The following is a 17,357-nucleotide window of genomic DNA, read 5'->3' on the forward strand; positions in this document are numbered from 1 at the left end:
TGACCACATGGTTTTAGCTTGGAGGTTTTAGTTACCACATTGTCATTGACCTCTGACTGAACTGTGAAGGAAACATACATCACGCAATGACTCCACGTAAAACAATTTTACTTTGTCGTAGCATTTTACCTCTATGAACGTCATGATGACAGTTTATACATTGGAATTGAAGTGAACACAAACAGTTTGTGACGATTATTTTGTCACATAATGAGACCCGTTTTACAGATCGATGCAGGGGTAAATCAAGACATCGGTAATATAATGGTGGACCAGGGACCGACTGATTTACATGCATGGCAAAATTACTCGCGCATCATCAAAACAATATGATAACATATATTTGGAAACCGGGGTGTCACTGAGGTTTCGAGTGTTTTTGTTTTATTTTTACAACTACCAATGATATGAAATCGACATTCAGATACATGCACACATACCCACGTAAATCTCACAAAACGATCGGGTCTGTAAAGATTAATTTCCACTCGGGCAAATAATTCAATCTGACAAACCTTAATGATGTAATCAACAAAAAAAACATTTTTTCAACTTTTCAAACAACGCTCGTGTAACCATGCTGAAGTGATATTTTATGTTTTGGTGTTCCATAAAATACCGGTCTCGCCGGGTTAAATAAGGTGCGTCATATTTAACTGACCGTGCCGAGCTCGACCTTGGGCTCGCTTTTTTGAGGGCGAGCCCTTTAATGACCTCGCCACTGGCACACCATTGACTCGACATTGGCGAGACATGGCCTCGTCATTGCCTCGCCAATGGCGAGAACACATGGGTCCTTGTGTGCACATTGTACTGTATCTCATAAGTGGCCCGACATTGTTACATTAAATGAGTTTTGAGAACAATTACTATACAAGAAAATTTTTCAAATCAAAGGAATTCCAATTGAACAATAAAATCTGCCGATCAAACAGTTAAAAAGTTGCAATTTTCATTTAGACACTTTTAATTGCAGTAAGCAATTGAATTTTCTCTTGCCAAATTTCCAACACGTACACGCTAAATATTACAAATGTTTACTTGCATTGATGGTTATTTTAGGTACTCACACAAACCTATGCTGCTGAAGAGTGAAACCTAATTCACTGAAGTATGATACATAGATACTAAACTTGTGACTTTCAATATTGGTGAATTTACATATTTACTGGAAGAAATTTCAATTAAACAAATCAATGGGAAACAATTCTGTGAAACAAACTCTATCAACATTCTAATATACTGGCTCAACAGCATCTGGTGTTAGTAAATCCATATTACTAAAGTACAAAAAAGATGCATGTCTGCAAAGCATGGTATGAACACTAATTTTCATGCATGGAATCACTACATTATTCAGTAATTATGCCGCCCTATAGAAATTTACATACATGGTATGGTGTAAAGACACTACCACAATCATCAGGATTATTTGGATCCTTTTAAACTATAGAGATAAATAGAAAATAAATGTCACAGATCTATCCGGTAATTCTTATGATTTCTAAACAGGTCTGATCCTGCACTTTTATATCTATTCTACAAATTTACACATTTGCACGTTTTTTTTTTTGGTTTTTTTTTGTGATACACAGATAAATAGTATGCCAGAAAGACAAAGATAGAGAAACAATTTGGACATTTCTTTTCTGAAGGCACAATATGCAAAATAAACAAATTAAAAAAAGTTACTGTTTCCGCTTCACTAATAAATTACGTAAAGGTAAAAACAAATGCTTCTTATAACCGATGATATAAGAACATCAAAATTATATTCTACATGTTGAATTTATCATTGTGGAGATATGATTGGGAGACTGAAAACAATTTAAGATTCAAGACGCACTAATATACTGATAATACAGCTTTATATGATGTTGAAGTTGCATACACATACAAGACCAGATTCCAAATTTCTTTTTACAAAAAAAAAAAAAGATAAAAATTCACGGAAGATAAGCATTCATGGATTAAAAGTAATTCATAAGCACTGCTTAAATTAAAAAGTTAACACTTGTTAAAAAGGTAACACATCTTGTATAAAGCACTTGGGAAACAACAAACATCTCAATCAATGATGATGACTACAGCACAACAATATTACAGGTTAGCTACACATGTAAGCACTAATATTATATCATGAATGACTTAGCATATACACTTGATCACCCTATATTTGGGGAGACACATCCCATCTTTACAAGCAGGGTTAAATTAGTACATGTACCAAGACGTTGAGATCTTCACCTTTATACTTTTCAGACTTGAATAAAAAAAAGCATCTTTCACACCACTCCCACTCATAACGACCCACTTACCTGAGGTAAAACTGACGAACTGCGAAAGCTGCATGGCTACAATTTTTGGGAGTATCAAACAATTCCAGCAAGTCCTCCCATTTACCGCCATCCGAAACCTGTTCAGAAATACGAAAAAACACACCCAGAAAATAAGCACGAGAGCCAAAAATACTACCGCGTCAAACCACCTTTAGAAATCCTGTTGTAATTTTAAGTTAATCATATGCATAAAACTGGAACTGAATGGATAGAATGTCAACAATAAAACTGCGCGATTCGAGTTGTTTTAATGAAAACTATCTTTACCGGAGAATCGTTATATATTTTTACTACAGCTATTCCACAAACAAAGAACACCCCCAATACAAACCAATATGGTACTCAGATATCCGAAATACGGGCCGAGAAAACACGAGAATGCTCAAGAATACGACAAATTATCAATTTATGAAAGGAAAGGGTTACAAATCGAAGAGTGAGCGCGAGATTTGAAAAGAAAACACAGCGAATGAAAACCTAACATATGAAAAACAGCTGATCGGTAAAATGGATAAAATGGGAAACGAACGACAACGACACAACCTAACTTCGACAATACTGCTGCTCAGAAACCGAACAAAATTATAAAAATATCTCTAAATATTACTCCACAACACGACACGACACAAAGTATATAAACAAACCGAGTTATACGGAGTAGCAGAAACTTCTCAGTGGAGAGCGAGAAATAACAATACAGGCGGAGCAGATATTTTTCTGAAGATGAGCAAAAACGTACCTTCGTAAAACCTCCCATAGCAGTCACTTTACTGTATAGCAAATACAAGTCCAATTCTTGCCGACCAAACGCCGGCGGTTTTAAAAACGCAGTCCTATTAAATAAAATAGAGTCAATCAGTGATCGGAGACGGTAAATCACTAAGTTCCGATACCAGAAATCGGGAAATAGACCCAAATATTGAGATAAACTAAACGTGAGCAAATCACTCACCCCTTGGCTGCATGAAACCGTCTGAGGTCGTTCAAAAACGACTCGTACTCCCTTTCGTAGTCATCGGGGTCCTTTCCGAGATGTTTCGCCATAGTTATCTGCGATTTTTCCTTCGCAAAGAATAGTAGATCATTAGCAATTCGAGTTATATTAAGTAAAGTCGTGAAGTGAGTTCACATTTCCAATGCTGATCACTGATGCACCCACTTCCACAAAAGACCTTCAGTCTCGAATCCCAACACACTGAAACTCGACGCACAAACTCGGTTTTCCAGCTATCCAAAACGACCAATTTACATCACAACTGACAAATATCTTGGACATTTATCCAACTTCGGAACCTCGGCGTTTAAACCGCAGGAGAAATCCGGCGATAACGTTAAGCTGTGATCAAATTAAGGCGGTATAAAGTTCAATATAGAAATGGGATCGACACAAAAAATCGCAACAAAAAATAATGAACATGCCGAATTTTTCAATTAGTCCTAGAGGGGGTCAGCTAAATGAACAATGCCTAGGCAGGCTCAATCAATATGGCGGCTTCCATAACAAATAAACACAAATTGACCGGCACATAAAAACATTTTAACCTTGAGGTCAACATAAAAAATCTTCCGTTTTTTTTTTCTTTTAAATTCCAGCGTGATATGCTATGGCGGGGATACTGAACTTGTCCACACAAAAGTGTTTCTCGTTGCATTGAAGGTCGTTCTTTACTTTCTATTTCGCATAACAAAATGTAGTGCATATTTGTATTTTCGTTCAAACGTATTGCTTTTGCTTTTCTCAGAAACTTACAACAATAAAGAGACACGGAATAGATAAATTATGTAACACTCATTAAAATTGTGTATCAAATAGAAATGAAAAAAAAATTATCAATATTTCAAAATCCCGAAAAGACATATCGTTCGATATTTATTTATTTATACTTTGAGTGGTTGTGTTTTCCATTGTACAGTTCGGGAACACGTGCCAATTGTTTTCTTAATTTCTTTTTAATACGAAAATCTTCAAAAACACCGCATTCCTTTGTTCTGTTTGATATGTGTACGCTCGCCTACCCAAACAAGAATGGCACGGTCCAAATAATGGTCACATGATTCTGTCATGTCATGTGACTCAGTTCTGATCATGAAGTTGCTGGTTGCTACATTTGTCTCCTCCGTACTGTTGTTTTCTGTGTACAATGCAAGATCGGTAGCTGCAGATAAATTATTTGCAGATGTAATGTTTAGAGGAGACCCAGAAGAAAACATGAACGCGGTAAGATATGTGAAGCGCTTTTTAAATGTTGAGTGTTTTTTAACTCTACCACCCCGTGTCGGCAACAGCATGTACCGGAGCTAAGGTAGGAGGGGTTGACCATTGGAAATTCGGGGGCGATTACAGAATTGAAAAAAATAATAACTTGCATAGAAAAAATGCATTACAGCAATTTTATCATGGAAACAAAAAAAAAATACCACAATACTAAATGAAGAATAAGTTATTTTGCACAGTTTTTGATTGACCCGTCTCTCAGCTTCTTGCATGTAAACACAACAGGTTTGTTTGTTGGGAAAATCAAGGCCTGTACTGTGTTACATAACCGTCTTGAGTTAACAGTTATAATATTTTTTTTTTACCTCTGTTGTTATATCAAAGACATCTTTTCTATTGTCTTTGGTTATATCAAGAGGTATGTCGTTTGTTACATTGAGTACATACAAGATTCTTATTGGTAATTTACAACATCCTTGGGAAAGTCTTAATCAATGTTCTAATAACCCTAATAAACTTCCCCGATAAGTTTCGTGCACATAATTTACAACTTTCTTTCTAGTCATAACAATATTGCAATATGAAAACAGACAACAACATAGTAAGTACCTAGACTAATTAAGATAGCGAGAATATTACATTGTATTGTGACTAAATGGCTACAAAAAGACCCTGATTTTTTAAATCACCATGTCTGTATCTACATTCTAAATGTGGGACACATTTGTACGTTTTAAATTGTCCAGAACGTCATATATTAAATTTGAGAAGCATACTCCACATATTGTTTGAGACGTATTTGTTGACAAGCCCCTCAAACGAACCCCGTTATTATCATGTTATCATGACCAACCAGGCCTGTCACATCCGCCAATGAACTAATCTAGGCCAGTATCCACAGCTTGATTCGTCTTTTCATCGACAATGGGGTGAAAACAATTTTTTTCTTTTCTCGTAACTGACCTAGTTCACCTCTGTTTGCCGACGGTAAAAATAAGAATCCAGCAAGTTTACAAGCCCTGTAACCACGAATGTCTTTTTTTTTGCACACATATACTAAGGAAGTTATTGGAACGTTTAAGCACAGTCCCTCCCTCTCGTGCATACCCTAGCTCGTGCCATCTGCACTTCGCACAGAACACTTTGTGGAGTGCCGCGACGCCCCTTAAGTGGCCAAACAAACAGCTCACAGCATATCATTTCCTATTAACTCCATTGCTATGTTCACACGGCAGCATTCTATCGGACTCGAACTACTGCTCCTCCCACGGATTAACAGGAGATTATCTACAATGCGTTCATACGGTCGGGAGCCGAACGAGAGCCGAGATCTGCCAGAGTTAGATTCAGTTCGATCAGAGCCGAGCGGAACAGTGCCCTTGAATAATTAGTGACTGAAAACGATTTTAGTGTCGTGCTTGTGTTTTTTCTTTACATGGCATGATGCTGTTGAGCTAGGAGAAAAAGGAGCCTGACCATGGAGGTAGAAAAGACAATGACTGGTATTAAAATTTTGGTACTAGTATTTCGAATAAACAGGAAACACGGCAGCTACAATATGTTTACTACAGCCTATTCGCTCAAGTTACTAGTATTGTCATGCAAAATTACCATTTTGTAACTATTCAACTGTAGTGATATCTAAACTAGTAGGAAGAATCACAGATTCTCTCTATCTATCATAGAGGGACTATGGAAGAATCTAAACCTACCAGGAACACGTCACCGTACCACGATCGCTTCTACGATTTTTATCTTTAGTGTCTTTAAAAAGTTTCCGTTCAGTCGTTCTTTCAAGTTTTTGTCGCATAATTTCGTACACCATTTTTTGTTTCCCATTGACCTATCAATCTATCGCAATGATTCGTTACTATACACTAGGACGTGTACCTCTTATTCAAGCAGGAAATTGCGTGAAATTATGAAAGATGTTGTCTCCGCCATAATTGAAATGAGAGGTTACTCGAAGAAGACGATTGAGGGCGTGATTTTGGCTCCGATACTTGGGCCCGATGCGTTTACACGATTGGAGCCATGTCGGGACTCAACCCTATCAGAGTTCAACCCTGAGGGTTTAGTGGAGCCGAACTTGGCTCGAGCCAAACGCGTTCACACAGCCATTTTTGCTGGCTCGAGTCGTTGGGCTCCGATAAAATGCTGTCGTGTGAACGTAGCACATGATATCACTTACATCATCAACTCCTATATATAAACATAACTTCTTAGAGATTGAACAAACAACTCTGATTAACACCTTGCATTTTCATAAACCCATGACTGATGGCCATTTTGAGCAGTCAAAACGACTGTTTGAATCATGCTTCCCCGTCGCCTTTACATGGAAATTACACTAACATGGCTCCAAAATTAACATAAAAATTCTATTGCGGAATTATTCATATTTGAGTGATATAATATGATAATATGATGATATAAAAATAACGCACTACAGGCGTTAAGATTGTCAAAAGTGATTTTGCAGAGCAATGTTTCATGCTTGGGTGTCATTTGCATACTGAAATACTGCATATGGCCATCTTTCCTTTTATACACCTGGAGCCATAATTTAAAGCTTTGCAAATTTGGTGTTTATCCAACGACACTAATATGCTTGTAATTTGACAAGTTAAATATCTAGAAAACATTCATGAAGTTATGGCAATGATTTTTCAACCTGTTCATCGATGCCAGCGGCTTGTTTTCACATACATGTAAGTCTGTTATAACATTTGTAGGGGCATTGAAAGATAAGAAGCAATTGGAAACAAGCAAATATAGATATGTAATCTGTAAAACAGTGTCATGTCAGAGAGCAACTGATAACACATCATAGCATGCTTACATGAGAAGGCGAAATAACTAAACGAAAAGCAAAAAAAAATGATTTCAAGAAAGTGAAAGTGGTGAAACGCCCACCACATGTAGCACACACTGTGAGAGTAAAATGTGTTTTATAAGCAATGTATCATCCACACTGTGTGCACTGAAGTAAAAAAAACACATTCACTCATTCATTTTCTCACACATTTTTAGTCCCCGTTCGGACGCAGTCCGAAAACGGGGACTTATGTTTTGACCTCCGTGCGTGCGTCTGTGCATGTGTCACAATCAATCAAACTTCACAAATCAAATCAATCAAACTTCACAAATACATCATACATGATATCATACATATGCACGTCAAGTTGTTTCATGATCTGATTCAAGATGGCCGAATGGCGGCCATTTTTGTGCTAAAAAATCATAAAAAGCAACCATTTCTCGGCTGTTTACATATGGATTTTGCTCAAACTAATTTACTTGGTATATACATTAGACATTATGGGACCTTGATGCAAATAATTTTGTTTTTCAGATAACATTCAAAATGGTCGACTGGCGGCCATTTTGTATTAATCAATGTGGTTCTCGTGCCATATCTCCAATATATTGTTTTGACTGATTATGTTCAAATTTTAAATATTCATTATACATCATGTCATAGATATATTAGTTTGACGATCCTATTCAAAATGGCCGAAAGGTTGTCATTTTTGTACTAAAAAATCATCAAATATCAAGGATTTCTGGCATTTATGGATGGATTTCGTTCAAACTTGGTACATACATTAGACATTACGGGTTCCTGATGCACGTCATTTTATTTTTCAGATCAGATTCAAAATGGCTGTCTGGCGGCCATTTTGTTTTAATGAATGGGTTTTCAGATCCATATGTCCGACTTGTTTTGTCTGATTATGTTCAAATTTTTAATATTCATTATACATCATGTCACAGATATACGGATATATTGGTTTGATGATCTTTTTCAAAGTGTGCTATTTTTGTGCTAAAAAAATCCTTGAAATATCAAGCATTTCTTGCATTTATGGATGGATTTTGTTCAAACTTATAACACACATTAGACATTACAGGTTCCTGATGCATGTCATTTTATTTTCAGATTGGATTCAAAATAGCTGACTGGCGGCCATTTTGTTTTAATGATTGGGCTTCTAGAGCCATATCTCTTAAATACTTTGACTGATTATATTCAAATTTTATATATTCGTTATACATCATGTTTTATATATATATATATATATATACATGTATTCAAAATGGCTGATTTTGAATGCTGTTCCAGAGCAATATCTCTCAATATGGACAAGTACTTGTTTGAGGATCAGATACAAATGTCAATTATTTTAATGTTAAAAAAATCATATTCCTGACATGGTTATATTCCAGCTATATTACTATAAACATAACTACATATCTTAAATTTGATAACTAACTGGGACTGTGCCATGCATGACTTGTTTATGGCATGGTTTATCTTATTTAGGAAGACTGTCTTTTTTGTAGCAGGTCATCAAAAAAGCATGAACGTTGTCAGATTCATGGAGCGTGACTTATTACTGTTCGTTGTTTTTTTCTTGCCAACCCAAAATCACAATTCACGCAACAGTGAGATGATTAACATATTCACCACCTGTTCGACCCCAAAAAAGCACTTGGGTTTATTTAATAGACCTTAAAATGATTTACAGACATTTCAAAATAACGATTTTTGAAAAGTGATTTGCCAACGTTCTTGAAAATAGTATGATGCAACCACAGTCCCTGTGATAGAGGAACTGTGATTCCACTAAAAAATTTGATAATTTGAATTACATATTTTTGAAAAAAACAGTATGGCGTTCAAAAGCCTGGTCGACCCTTTCATGTCTATGGTGATTTCCAGACAGTTCGAAAATTTCGGGACAACTTTTTAGCTTCGCTGTCGACTTTGTCGAGCGGAGCTTATTATATGAGTGATTGTCCGTCGTCGTCCGTGTCAATGTTTTACTTTTTCGACTTCTTCTTGAAAACTACAAGCCTGAATGCTTTGATACTTCGTGTATATGTACCTTGGGTAGACCTCTCTCAGATTTGTTCATTTCATGATGATATCTTCAATTCTCTAATTTTGGTGAATATTTTTGTCATTTTTGGTAAAAAGTGATATTTTCGACTTCTTGTTAAAAACCGCAAGTCCAATTGCTTTGATAATATATATATTGGTACTACATGTGGACCTCTCTCAGATTTGTTCATTTTGTAATGATATCTTTAATTCTCTAATTTTGGTGAATATTTTTGTCATTTTTGGTAAAAAGTTATATTTTCAACTTCTTGTTAAAAACCGCAAGTCCAATTGCTTTGATATTAAATATATAGGTACTATATGTGGACCTCTCTCACATTTGTTCATTTTGTAATGATATCTTCAATTCTCTAATTTTGGTGAATATTTTTGTCATTTTTGGTAAAAAATGATATTTTTATCTTCTTGTTAAAAACCGCAAGTCCAATTGCTTTGATATTACATATAAAGGTACTACATGTGTACCTCTCTCAGATTTGTTCATTTCCTGATGATATCTTAAATTCTCTAATTTTGGTGAATATTTTTGTCATTTTTGGTATAAAAAAGTGATATTTTCGACTTCTTGTTAAAAACTGTAAGTCCGATTGCTTTGATATTACATATATAGGTACATTTTGTACTACATGTGGACCTCTCTCAGATTTGTTCATTTTGTGATGATATCTTCAATTCTCTAATTTTGGTGAATATTTTTGTCATTTTTGGTAAAAAGTGATATTTTCGACTTCTTGTTAAAAACCAAAAGTTCAATTGCTTTGATATTACATATATAGATACTACATTGTACATGTAGACCTTTCTCAGATTTGTTCATTTCGTGATGATATCTTAAATTCTCTAATTTTGGTGAATATTTTTGTCATTTTTGGTAGAAAGTGATATTTTCGACTTCTTGTTAAAAACTGTAAGTCAGATTGCTTTGATACTATACATATTGTTTATTTTCTAATGATGTCTTCAGTTCATTAATTGAAATGTGCATTGCTAACAGCGGAGCTATCTCAGCTTGTGTTAAGTTGTTTTTGCTCAACTAAAACACACCAATGGAAAGTAGTTACTACGTTATACTAAAATATGTTTGGATATTTATAGTAACACTTCTTGTTAGACTTACAATATACCACAAATATTTACTTTTGAGATATAATTTTATCAGGGCTTCAGAAGAGTACCTACACTTTATGCAAATTTTTTAAAATTATGCTAATTTATTCATGATGTGGCAGTTCCTATGCTCATGAATATTCAATAATTAGTGGGTCAATACATTCTAACAGGGGAGATATATTATTTTTGGGGGCAAGAGTTAGAAAGGGGGAATTAGTAATCTTTAGGGGGTCAATACAAAAGAAGGGACCCATTTGGAGAGCAGCAATTATCCTCGTGTCTGTTGTTGTTGTTGCATGTGACTTGCAGCTGTCAATTGTGTTCGTACTGCGACTGGCTTCCATGTGAGGATAGTATTCTTGTGTTCTGTTTTTCTGACTTGAGTTCTTGATATTCTGAAGTTGCTGTTTATGTTTTTAACGTTTTTGACTCCCGTGTGCGAAGCACAAAAAGGGAGTCTTTGCAGTTAGTGTGTGTGTGTGTGTGTGTGTGTGTGTGTATGTGTGTGTGGGTGTGTGTGTATGTGTGTCCATCTGTTCCACTGATATCTCAAGAACCATACATCAGTTTTTAAAGAAACCTGGTGCATAGATGCTCTGGGCCAATGCGCAGGTTTGATTAGGTTTTGGTAAAAAGCCATGCATATTAATCACCTAATTTGCATGATAATTAGCTGATTTTTAGCTGTTCCATGACTGTTCCACTGATATCTAAAGAACCACTCATTGGATTTTGTTGAAACTTGGCACACAGATGCTCCAAACTAATGCGCAGATTTGATTAGTTTTGGGTAGAAATCTGTGCAATATTAATTACCTAATTTGCATAATGATTAATCAATTTTCGGCTTTTCCACTGATATCTCAAGTACTAATCATCACATTTCAATAAAACTTGGTACATAGATGTCATAGGACACTGCACAAACCTGATAGTTTTTAGGGTAATATCAGTGTATATTAATTAGCTAATTTGCATAATTAATTAATTTTCAGCTTTTGATATTTCAAGTAGTAATCATCACATTTCAATGACACTTGGTACATAGATGTCATAGGACACTGCACAGACCTGATAGTTTTTAGGGTAATATGAGTACATATTAATTACCTAATTTGCATAATTAATTAATTTTCAGCAACATAATCTAGGTTTATGCAGACACCTGATTGGTTTTAATTGGATGTTAATTACCTAATTTGCATAATGTTCCACTGATATATAAAGAACCACAAATTGGATTTTAATGAAACTTTTAAAGAGAACTATGCAGAAACCCAATTAGTTTTTGGTAAATATTTATGCTTATTAATCACCTAATTAACGTAATTAATTAACACTGATATCTCAATTATTGATCATCACATTTGAATAAAATTTGGTACATAAATGCTCTAGGACAATAGACAGACCTGATTAATTTTGATTAATATTAATTCTCTAATTAGCATAATAATTCAGAATTTTTTTGCTCTGTTCTGTTCGTATTAGTTACCTGATTTACATAATTAGTTTTCAGCTTTTCCATCAATATCTCATGTACAAGTAATTTTGAATTAATTTTTAATGTGTCTTCAATACTCCCAGCACACGGGAGTTCTTTCTAAGCTTTCTTTGATTCATATCTTTTGTGGGAGTGTCCAGTCCGTGATGCAAGTGATACGATTTAAGTCCTACTTATAGGAGCACTGTTCTCACTAGCATTCAAAAATCGTGCTAACCGTACTGGATTCTGGTTTATTTCACTATAAACATATATACATATAATAATATACAAATAAATGTGATATATAAACAGATGAGTAAATAAAATAAAGTAAATAAGTTTATAATTTGAATTATATATATTTTTAGATATTTATATAAATTGTTTATAGTGAGGATCATGAAAATAGTTCCCTGGAACAAGTCTAGTCCATGACCCTTATAAAGAATGAACAAAGTAAACAATAAATAATAATATTAATAAGTCATATACAGGTACATAGTTGTACATTTAAATAATTGAATAGATTCAAAGTCTTGAATTAACAAAAGAGATGAAAGAAAATAAACTGATTGAAGCATTTTTGTCAATAACTTGGGGTAAAAACTTAATCATACAAAGTTCGAATAGTAACAATAAAAAAAACAAAAAAATATATGTACAAAAAAACATATGAAATGAAATTATAGTAGACATTTCGTCATTTCACTGACTTAGGAGAGCATTTTTTTAATTTGGTTTTAAATGTGTGTCTGTTTATTTCATTTTTGTTTGTGCTAGGAAGGGAATTCCAATGGTGTGTTGCAGTAAATTTAATTGTTTTCTGGCATAAAGTTAGATTTATTTTGGGGATATAAAAACTATCAGTCATTGCTAAACGTGTTGCATAATTGTGGGGTATTGGGTCCAGATAATGATTTATTGTACAGGGATGTAGATAACTTTTGGAGTAGGTGGTTGTTTTGAAAAAGCAGAAGGAAATACTGAAATCAAACTTTACTCTGTGCGTCTGCGCTCCAGAGGTTTTAGTGAAATGAAGGTGAAAAGACTGCTATTTTTAATATCTATTTCAATTTATTTTTGGCTATAAACAAATTAGTCTCCATTACACATGTCCCAAGAAACTGGATCCCAAGAGTCACTTTCATTGTCATTGTCACTATTGTCATCGAAGATGGCATTTTTTGCTTGTTGCAAATGATCTTTGATTAAATCAATATTAGCCATCAATTAATCATAATCACGACTGCACTGAACTTGTTTATCAACCATTTCCACAGTACTTGCAGTTACTGGTAGTGGGTCTAGCTGATTTGAAGTTGAAGCAATGTTGACACTGTGTATTTTTCTTCTTTTTTTTGGCACTTAACCATTTACTTACTGATTTTTGCTTTTTCTGAGTACATGTCGGGTCCATTTACAGTGATATGTATCAAACTATTCAGTATGATATTTTTCAGTCATTTAAGAGCACTGAACCCCCTTTCCGGCCAAGCATTTGTAATAGGTGCACATAGTGCTACTTCAGCTATTGTAGGAAAAAAATATGCATATGTTGACTTCTCACTGAGTACTTTGATCAGTGCCCATTCCAAAGGAGTCTGAGAACCATGCTTCAGACCAGAAGTGGTGTCGGCAGTATGAAAAGTTGGAATATCTTTCTTACATTTAACCATATCATTTTTAAAGTTTCCCCATTCAGCTTGTAATTTAAGCCTTTATTTTCAGAGTCTTGGAAATAATGTTCTGCAAGACGGTTGAGTTCACTTAATCCATAATTTATCATTTCAGGTCCCTCTGGTAAACTCAGTGGGTCAAATATATGAAAACAATATAGAATGTTTAAACAGTCATCAAACAGTCTGTGAATGTTTTCTTTTAGACATTGAATGTATTTCTGATACAGTGATTTTATTACTTGTTTGTCATTTTCACTAAATCTAAGTTCTAATATTGCAAATTTTCCTTTCAGATCTGCTTCCATGTCCAAGATTGGATCTTTTAAATTTGATAAAGTCTCAATAGTAGAATTTATTGCAGGTTCAACATGTGAGAAGTTGAGTGCTCCTGTTTGAATGGTTTTACTGAGAATACTTAACACAGGCAACACAGAATGCAGGATATATAACGTTCCTAAGAACTTTGCATTTTTTTCAATAAACCAACAACTAAAGAGTCTTTCGCAAGTGCTTTTATAGTGTGCATTAGTGGCACACAGTTTTTCATTGCACTGGCAACACTGTTGTCAAATGAAAACCAACGTGTGGCACAGGCTTTTCGAATTTTTGAAGCAATTAAAGTTTTACTGTTTTTTGACTAGTTTGCTTTTGCATATTCATTCTGCACTTCAATGAAAACATTGGTACGCTGAGGAGAATGTTCAAAGAAGCTCCATGTTTGTAATAATAAATGCTCCACTTCTTTGATATATTTAACTTCTTTACAAGTGTCAGTGCAAGCAAGCGCAAGTCTATGGCATATGCAATGGAAATTCAGTAGGAGTTTGTTAGGTCTACGAAGCCTAGCAGCTACACCGTTTAATTTCCCTGGCATTGTGCTGGCGCCATCAGATACAAAAGTTTTTAAATTACTGATAAGTAGGTTTGCTTCCTCCAAGATAAAAACCAGCTTTTTTGTAACAGATTCTGCATTTGTACCACAGGGATCTTTTAATGCCTCCATTGAAAGAAACTGTCACTGGTTTATTTTGATGAAAATCAAAATATTTTAAAAAGACAATAAGTTGTTCCATCACTGCAATATCACTAGTTTCATCTGCGAGAATTATATACGATTTATAGTTCTGAACCCTTTCTAGGACAAGTTCTTTGATAGTTTCTCCTATAGTCAGAAAGATCTCTCTAATAGAAGGTCTACTACGATGGCTAAAATATTGCATCTCGTCAATTCAAGTTTCAAGTAAAGGTTTTTCATTAGGAATTTCTTCCTTGGCTAACCAGTATACTGCTGTAAACACTTTTTCTAGCATAACATTATTAACTTCTTTTTTTTCTTCAATAGTTTTGTGGAATACAGATACATGCTGCATCATTTCACTTTTAATTGCATTTTGATATTCTGTTGATTGAATATGTTCTTTCACAGCTCGTTTGCGAAGTCTTGTCGATGGTCCAATATTCCAAACTTTAGATTTATTAAACTGATTATGGGCATCATGTTTTCTACACAGTAGACAGTTCATGCCAACATTTTCCACATACATCAACCACCAGAGATCAGTAATACTATCATATGCAAGTTCCCTGTCATTGATCCATGAATGAGAAAATTTACTATAAGTTCCACCACATTTCACTGTCATCAGGTCTCCTTCAGATAGCTGACAACACAACACATATGTCATGACATATACAGAATTTATGGGCAATGGGCATGAGGATCATACTCATCACTGTCCTCAAATAAGGATGGAAATGCTGTTATTAATTCTTTTCTTCCCTCAGAAGCTGGACACATATCCGGGGTTACTTCTTTTGGTGTTTTAGATGTTTTCTCAGCAGTTTTAATTTCATAAGTGTCACCCTCTGTAACATTGGCAAGCACTGGTTTCAGGATCATTCTGGCTGAAGTTCCAGGTTGATGGTCATCCTCAGTATTAGCTAAAATTATATAAATAAATATAATAATAAAATATTTTAAGTGTTATGAAGCATTCAGGCATGGATATCGAGATTTATGGGTCAAAACAAAAAAACATAAAACTGTAATGTAGTGTACAGCAAATAATAAATAACAAAAATAAAATGAAATACAAATCAAAATCATAAAAAATAGAATAAAGGTATTTTTCAAAGCCAATAAATTTAAATAAAAATCCATGAAGGTCAGTAAATAAATAAATGAAAGCAAGTTGGGCAAAATAGCATGCTATCACCTCTTAGGTTAATTAGCGATGCGTCTTTTTCTGGGTGTGCTTTTTCTGTGGACATTATTTAAGACACTAACGTTTGACAATCAAATGCACATTGCAAAAAATATTTACCTGTGGCAACAGTTTTTGTGGAATCGGCGATCTTGAAAAACTTGGTGATTGAATCTTGTTGCTGCCCAGTCCTTTTCCTGTTACTGTTTGCTGGCTTTGAAAACATACTGGGCTCCATTATAACGCAAATGAGCCGAGGTCACATAAACAATGAGGAGAGCTTGGAATTTCAAAATGGTGACTGCCCGAACTGAAGCGATGGTCTCCTAATCAAATTGAAGCTGTTGAGAACCATACATCCGATTACGAACCGATCATGTTCCAATCTTCCCTGAATGCATTAAACCCAGAAGTTCAGCTTTGCGTTCGCTTAAGAAGTTGCCATTGGGTTGTCAGTAACAATCATTTTAGCATAAATGATAAATGACAAAATTTTTATTTTTGTAAATTTTCACACAAGTTAGGAGACTGGTTAAAAACTTGATAAAATATTTTCTTCACATAAAAGTAGCCGGTATTATCGTCACAGTTGACGACTATTTAGCCAGTAGCCGGTAACAATTGTTGATTGGTTCAAGGAAAGACGAGTATGTGTTTCCCCAAATCTCTAAACAGTAAGAAATATGGGGAAGTATTAAGGAATTATAAAGGAGAAGAAGAATTGATCTTGGAACATAATGCCGAATCTGTGAAATAATACCCACTTTCATGGAGATTAATGTAGTTAGTAAATCTATATGAGGTTTCCACGTTAAATTACAGTCAATTGTCACGCCTAAATACTGTGTGGAACAAACGCCCTCTATTGGTGACCCATTAATGATCAAACTGCCCTCTGTAGTAACTGTTCTTTGTGGTGACTTTATAATCATGTAGTTTAGTTTAGTTTAGTTTAGTCTGTGGTTTTTAGATATGTACGTTACAAGTGTTTTCAAAGTCAGCATGTTCACATTTACATAGCATTTGCATAAATTTGCATATTCCTTGTGAAAACACTTGTTTCATAATGCTTTAGTAATAAACTACCCCCTATATGGATCCAAGACATCTATGTGTATGCGTGTGTTATTCTCTTTGACCTCCCAAACTGCCTGTCCCTATTGCTACGGTGCAGTGCCCCACAGGCCGTACCTGGATTTAAAATATCATTGATATAAACTAGAAATAAATCGGGCCTAAAATCGTTCCTTGTGGAACACCACACTTTAGTTCTTTGAAAGAAGATAGTGTTTTATCAATATTGACTGATTGTTGTCGGTTGGAAAGGTAGTTTTCAAACCATTGTAACGGAAGACCTCTGATACCATAATGTTCAAGTTTGTGAAGTAAGATTTTGTGATTAATTGTATCAAATG

General features: G+C 34.7%; 2 protein-coding genes across 2 annotated transcripts in view; one reads left to right on the top strand and one right to left on the bottom strand.

Annotated features, from left to right (window-relative positions):
• Positions 1–3,743, bottom strand: part of LOC100371942 (uncharacterized) — a 102,886-nt gene extending 99,143 nt beyond the window's left edge. Inside the window, exons 1-3 of the mRNA XM_085506645.1 lie at positions 3,292–3,743; positions 3,079–3,172; positions 2,319–2,416 (exon numbers count right to left, since the gene is read on the bottom strand). Coding sequence (XP_085362771.1) covers positions 2,319–2,416; positions 3,079–3,172; positions 3,292–3,383 — 284 coding nt within the window. The 5' untranslated portion in view covers positions 3,384–3,743. The remainder of the gene's footprint in view (positions 1–2,318; positions 2,417–3,078; positions 3,173–3,291) is intronic.
• Positions 3,744–4,329: 586 nt separating this feature from the next.
• Positions 4,330–17,357, top strand: part of LOC100371642 (lysosomal acid lipase/cholesteryl ester hydrolase-like) — a 52,095-nt gene continuing 39,067 nt past the window's right edge. The window contains exon 1 of the mRNA XM_002739751.4: positions 4,330–4,557. Coding sequence (XP_002739797.2) covers positions 4,402–4,557 — 156 coding nt within the window. The 5' untranslated portion in view covers positions 4,330–4,401. The remainder of the gene's footprint in view (positions 4,558–17,357) is intronic.

The sequence above is a fragment of the Saccoglossus kowalevskii genome, chromosome 12, assembly GCF_978046115.1.
Source record: "Saccoglossus kowalevskii chromosome 12, keSacKowa6.1, whole genome shotgun sequence".
In the NCBI taxonomy this organism is placed as follows: domain Eukaryota; kingdom Metazoa; phylum Hemichordata; class Enteropneusta; family Harrimaniidae; genus Saccoglossus; species Saccoglossus kowalevskii.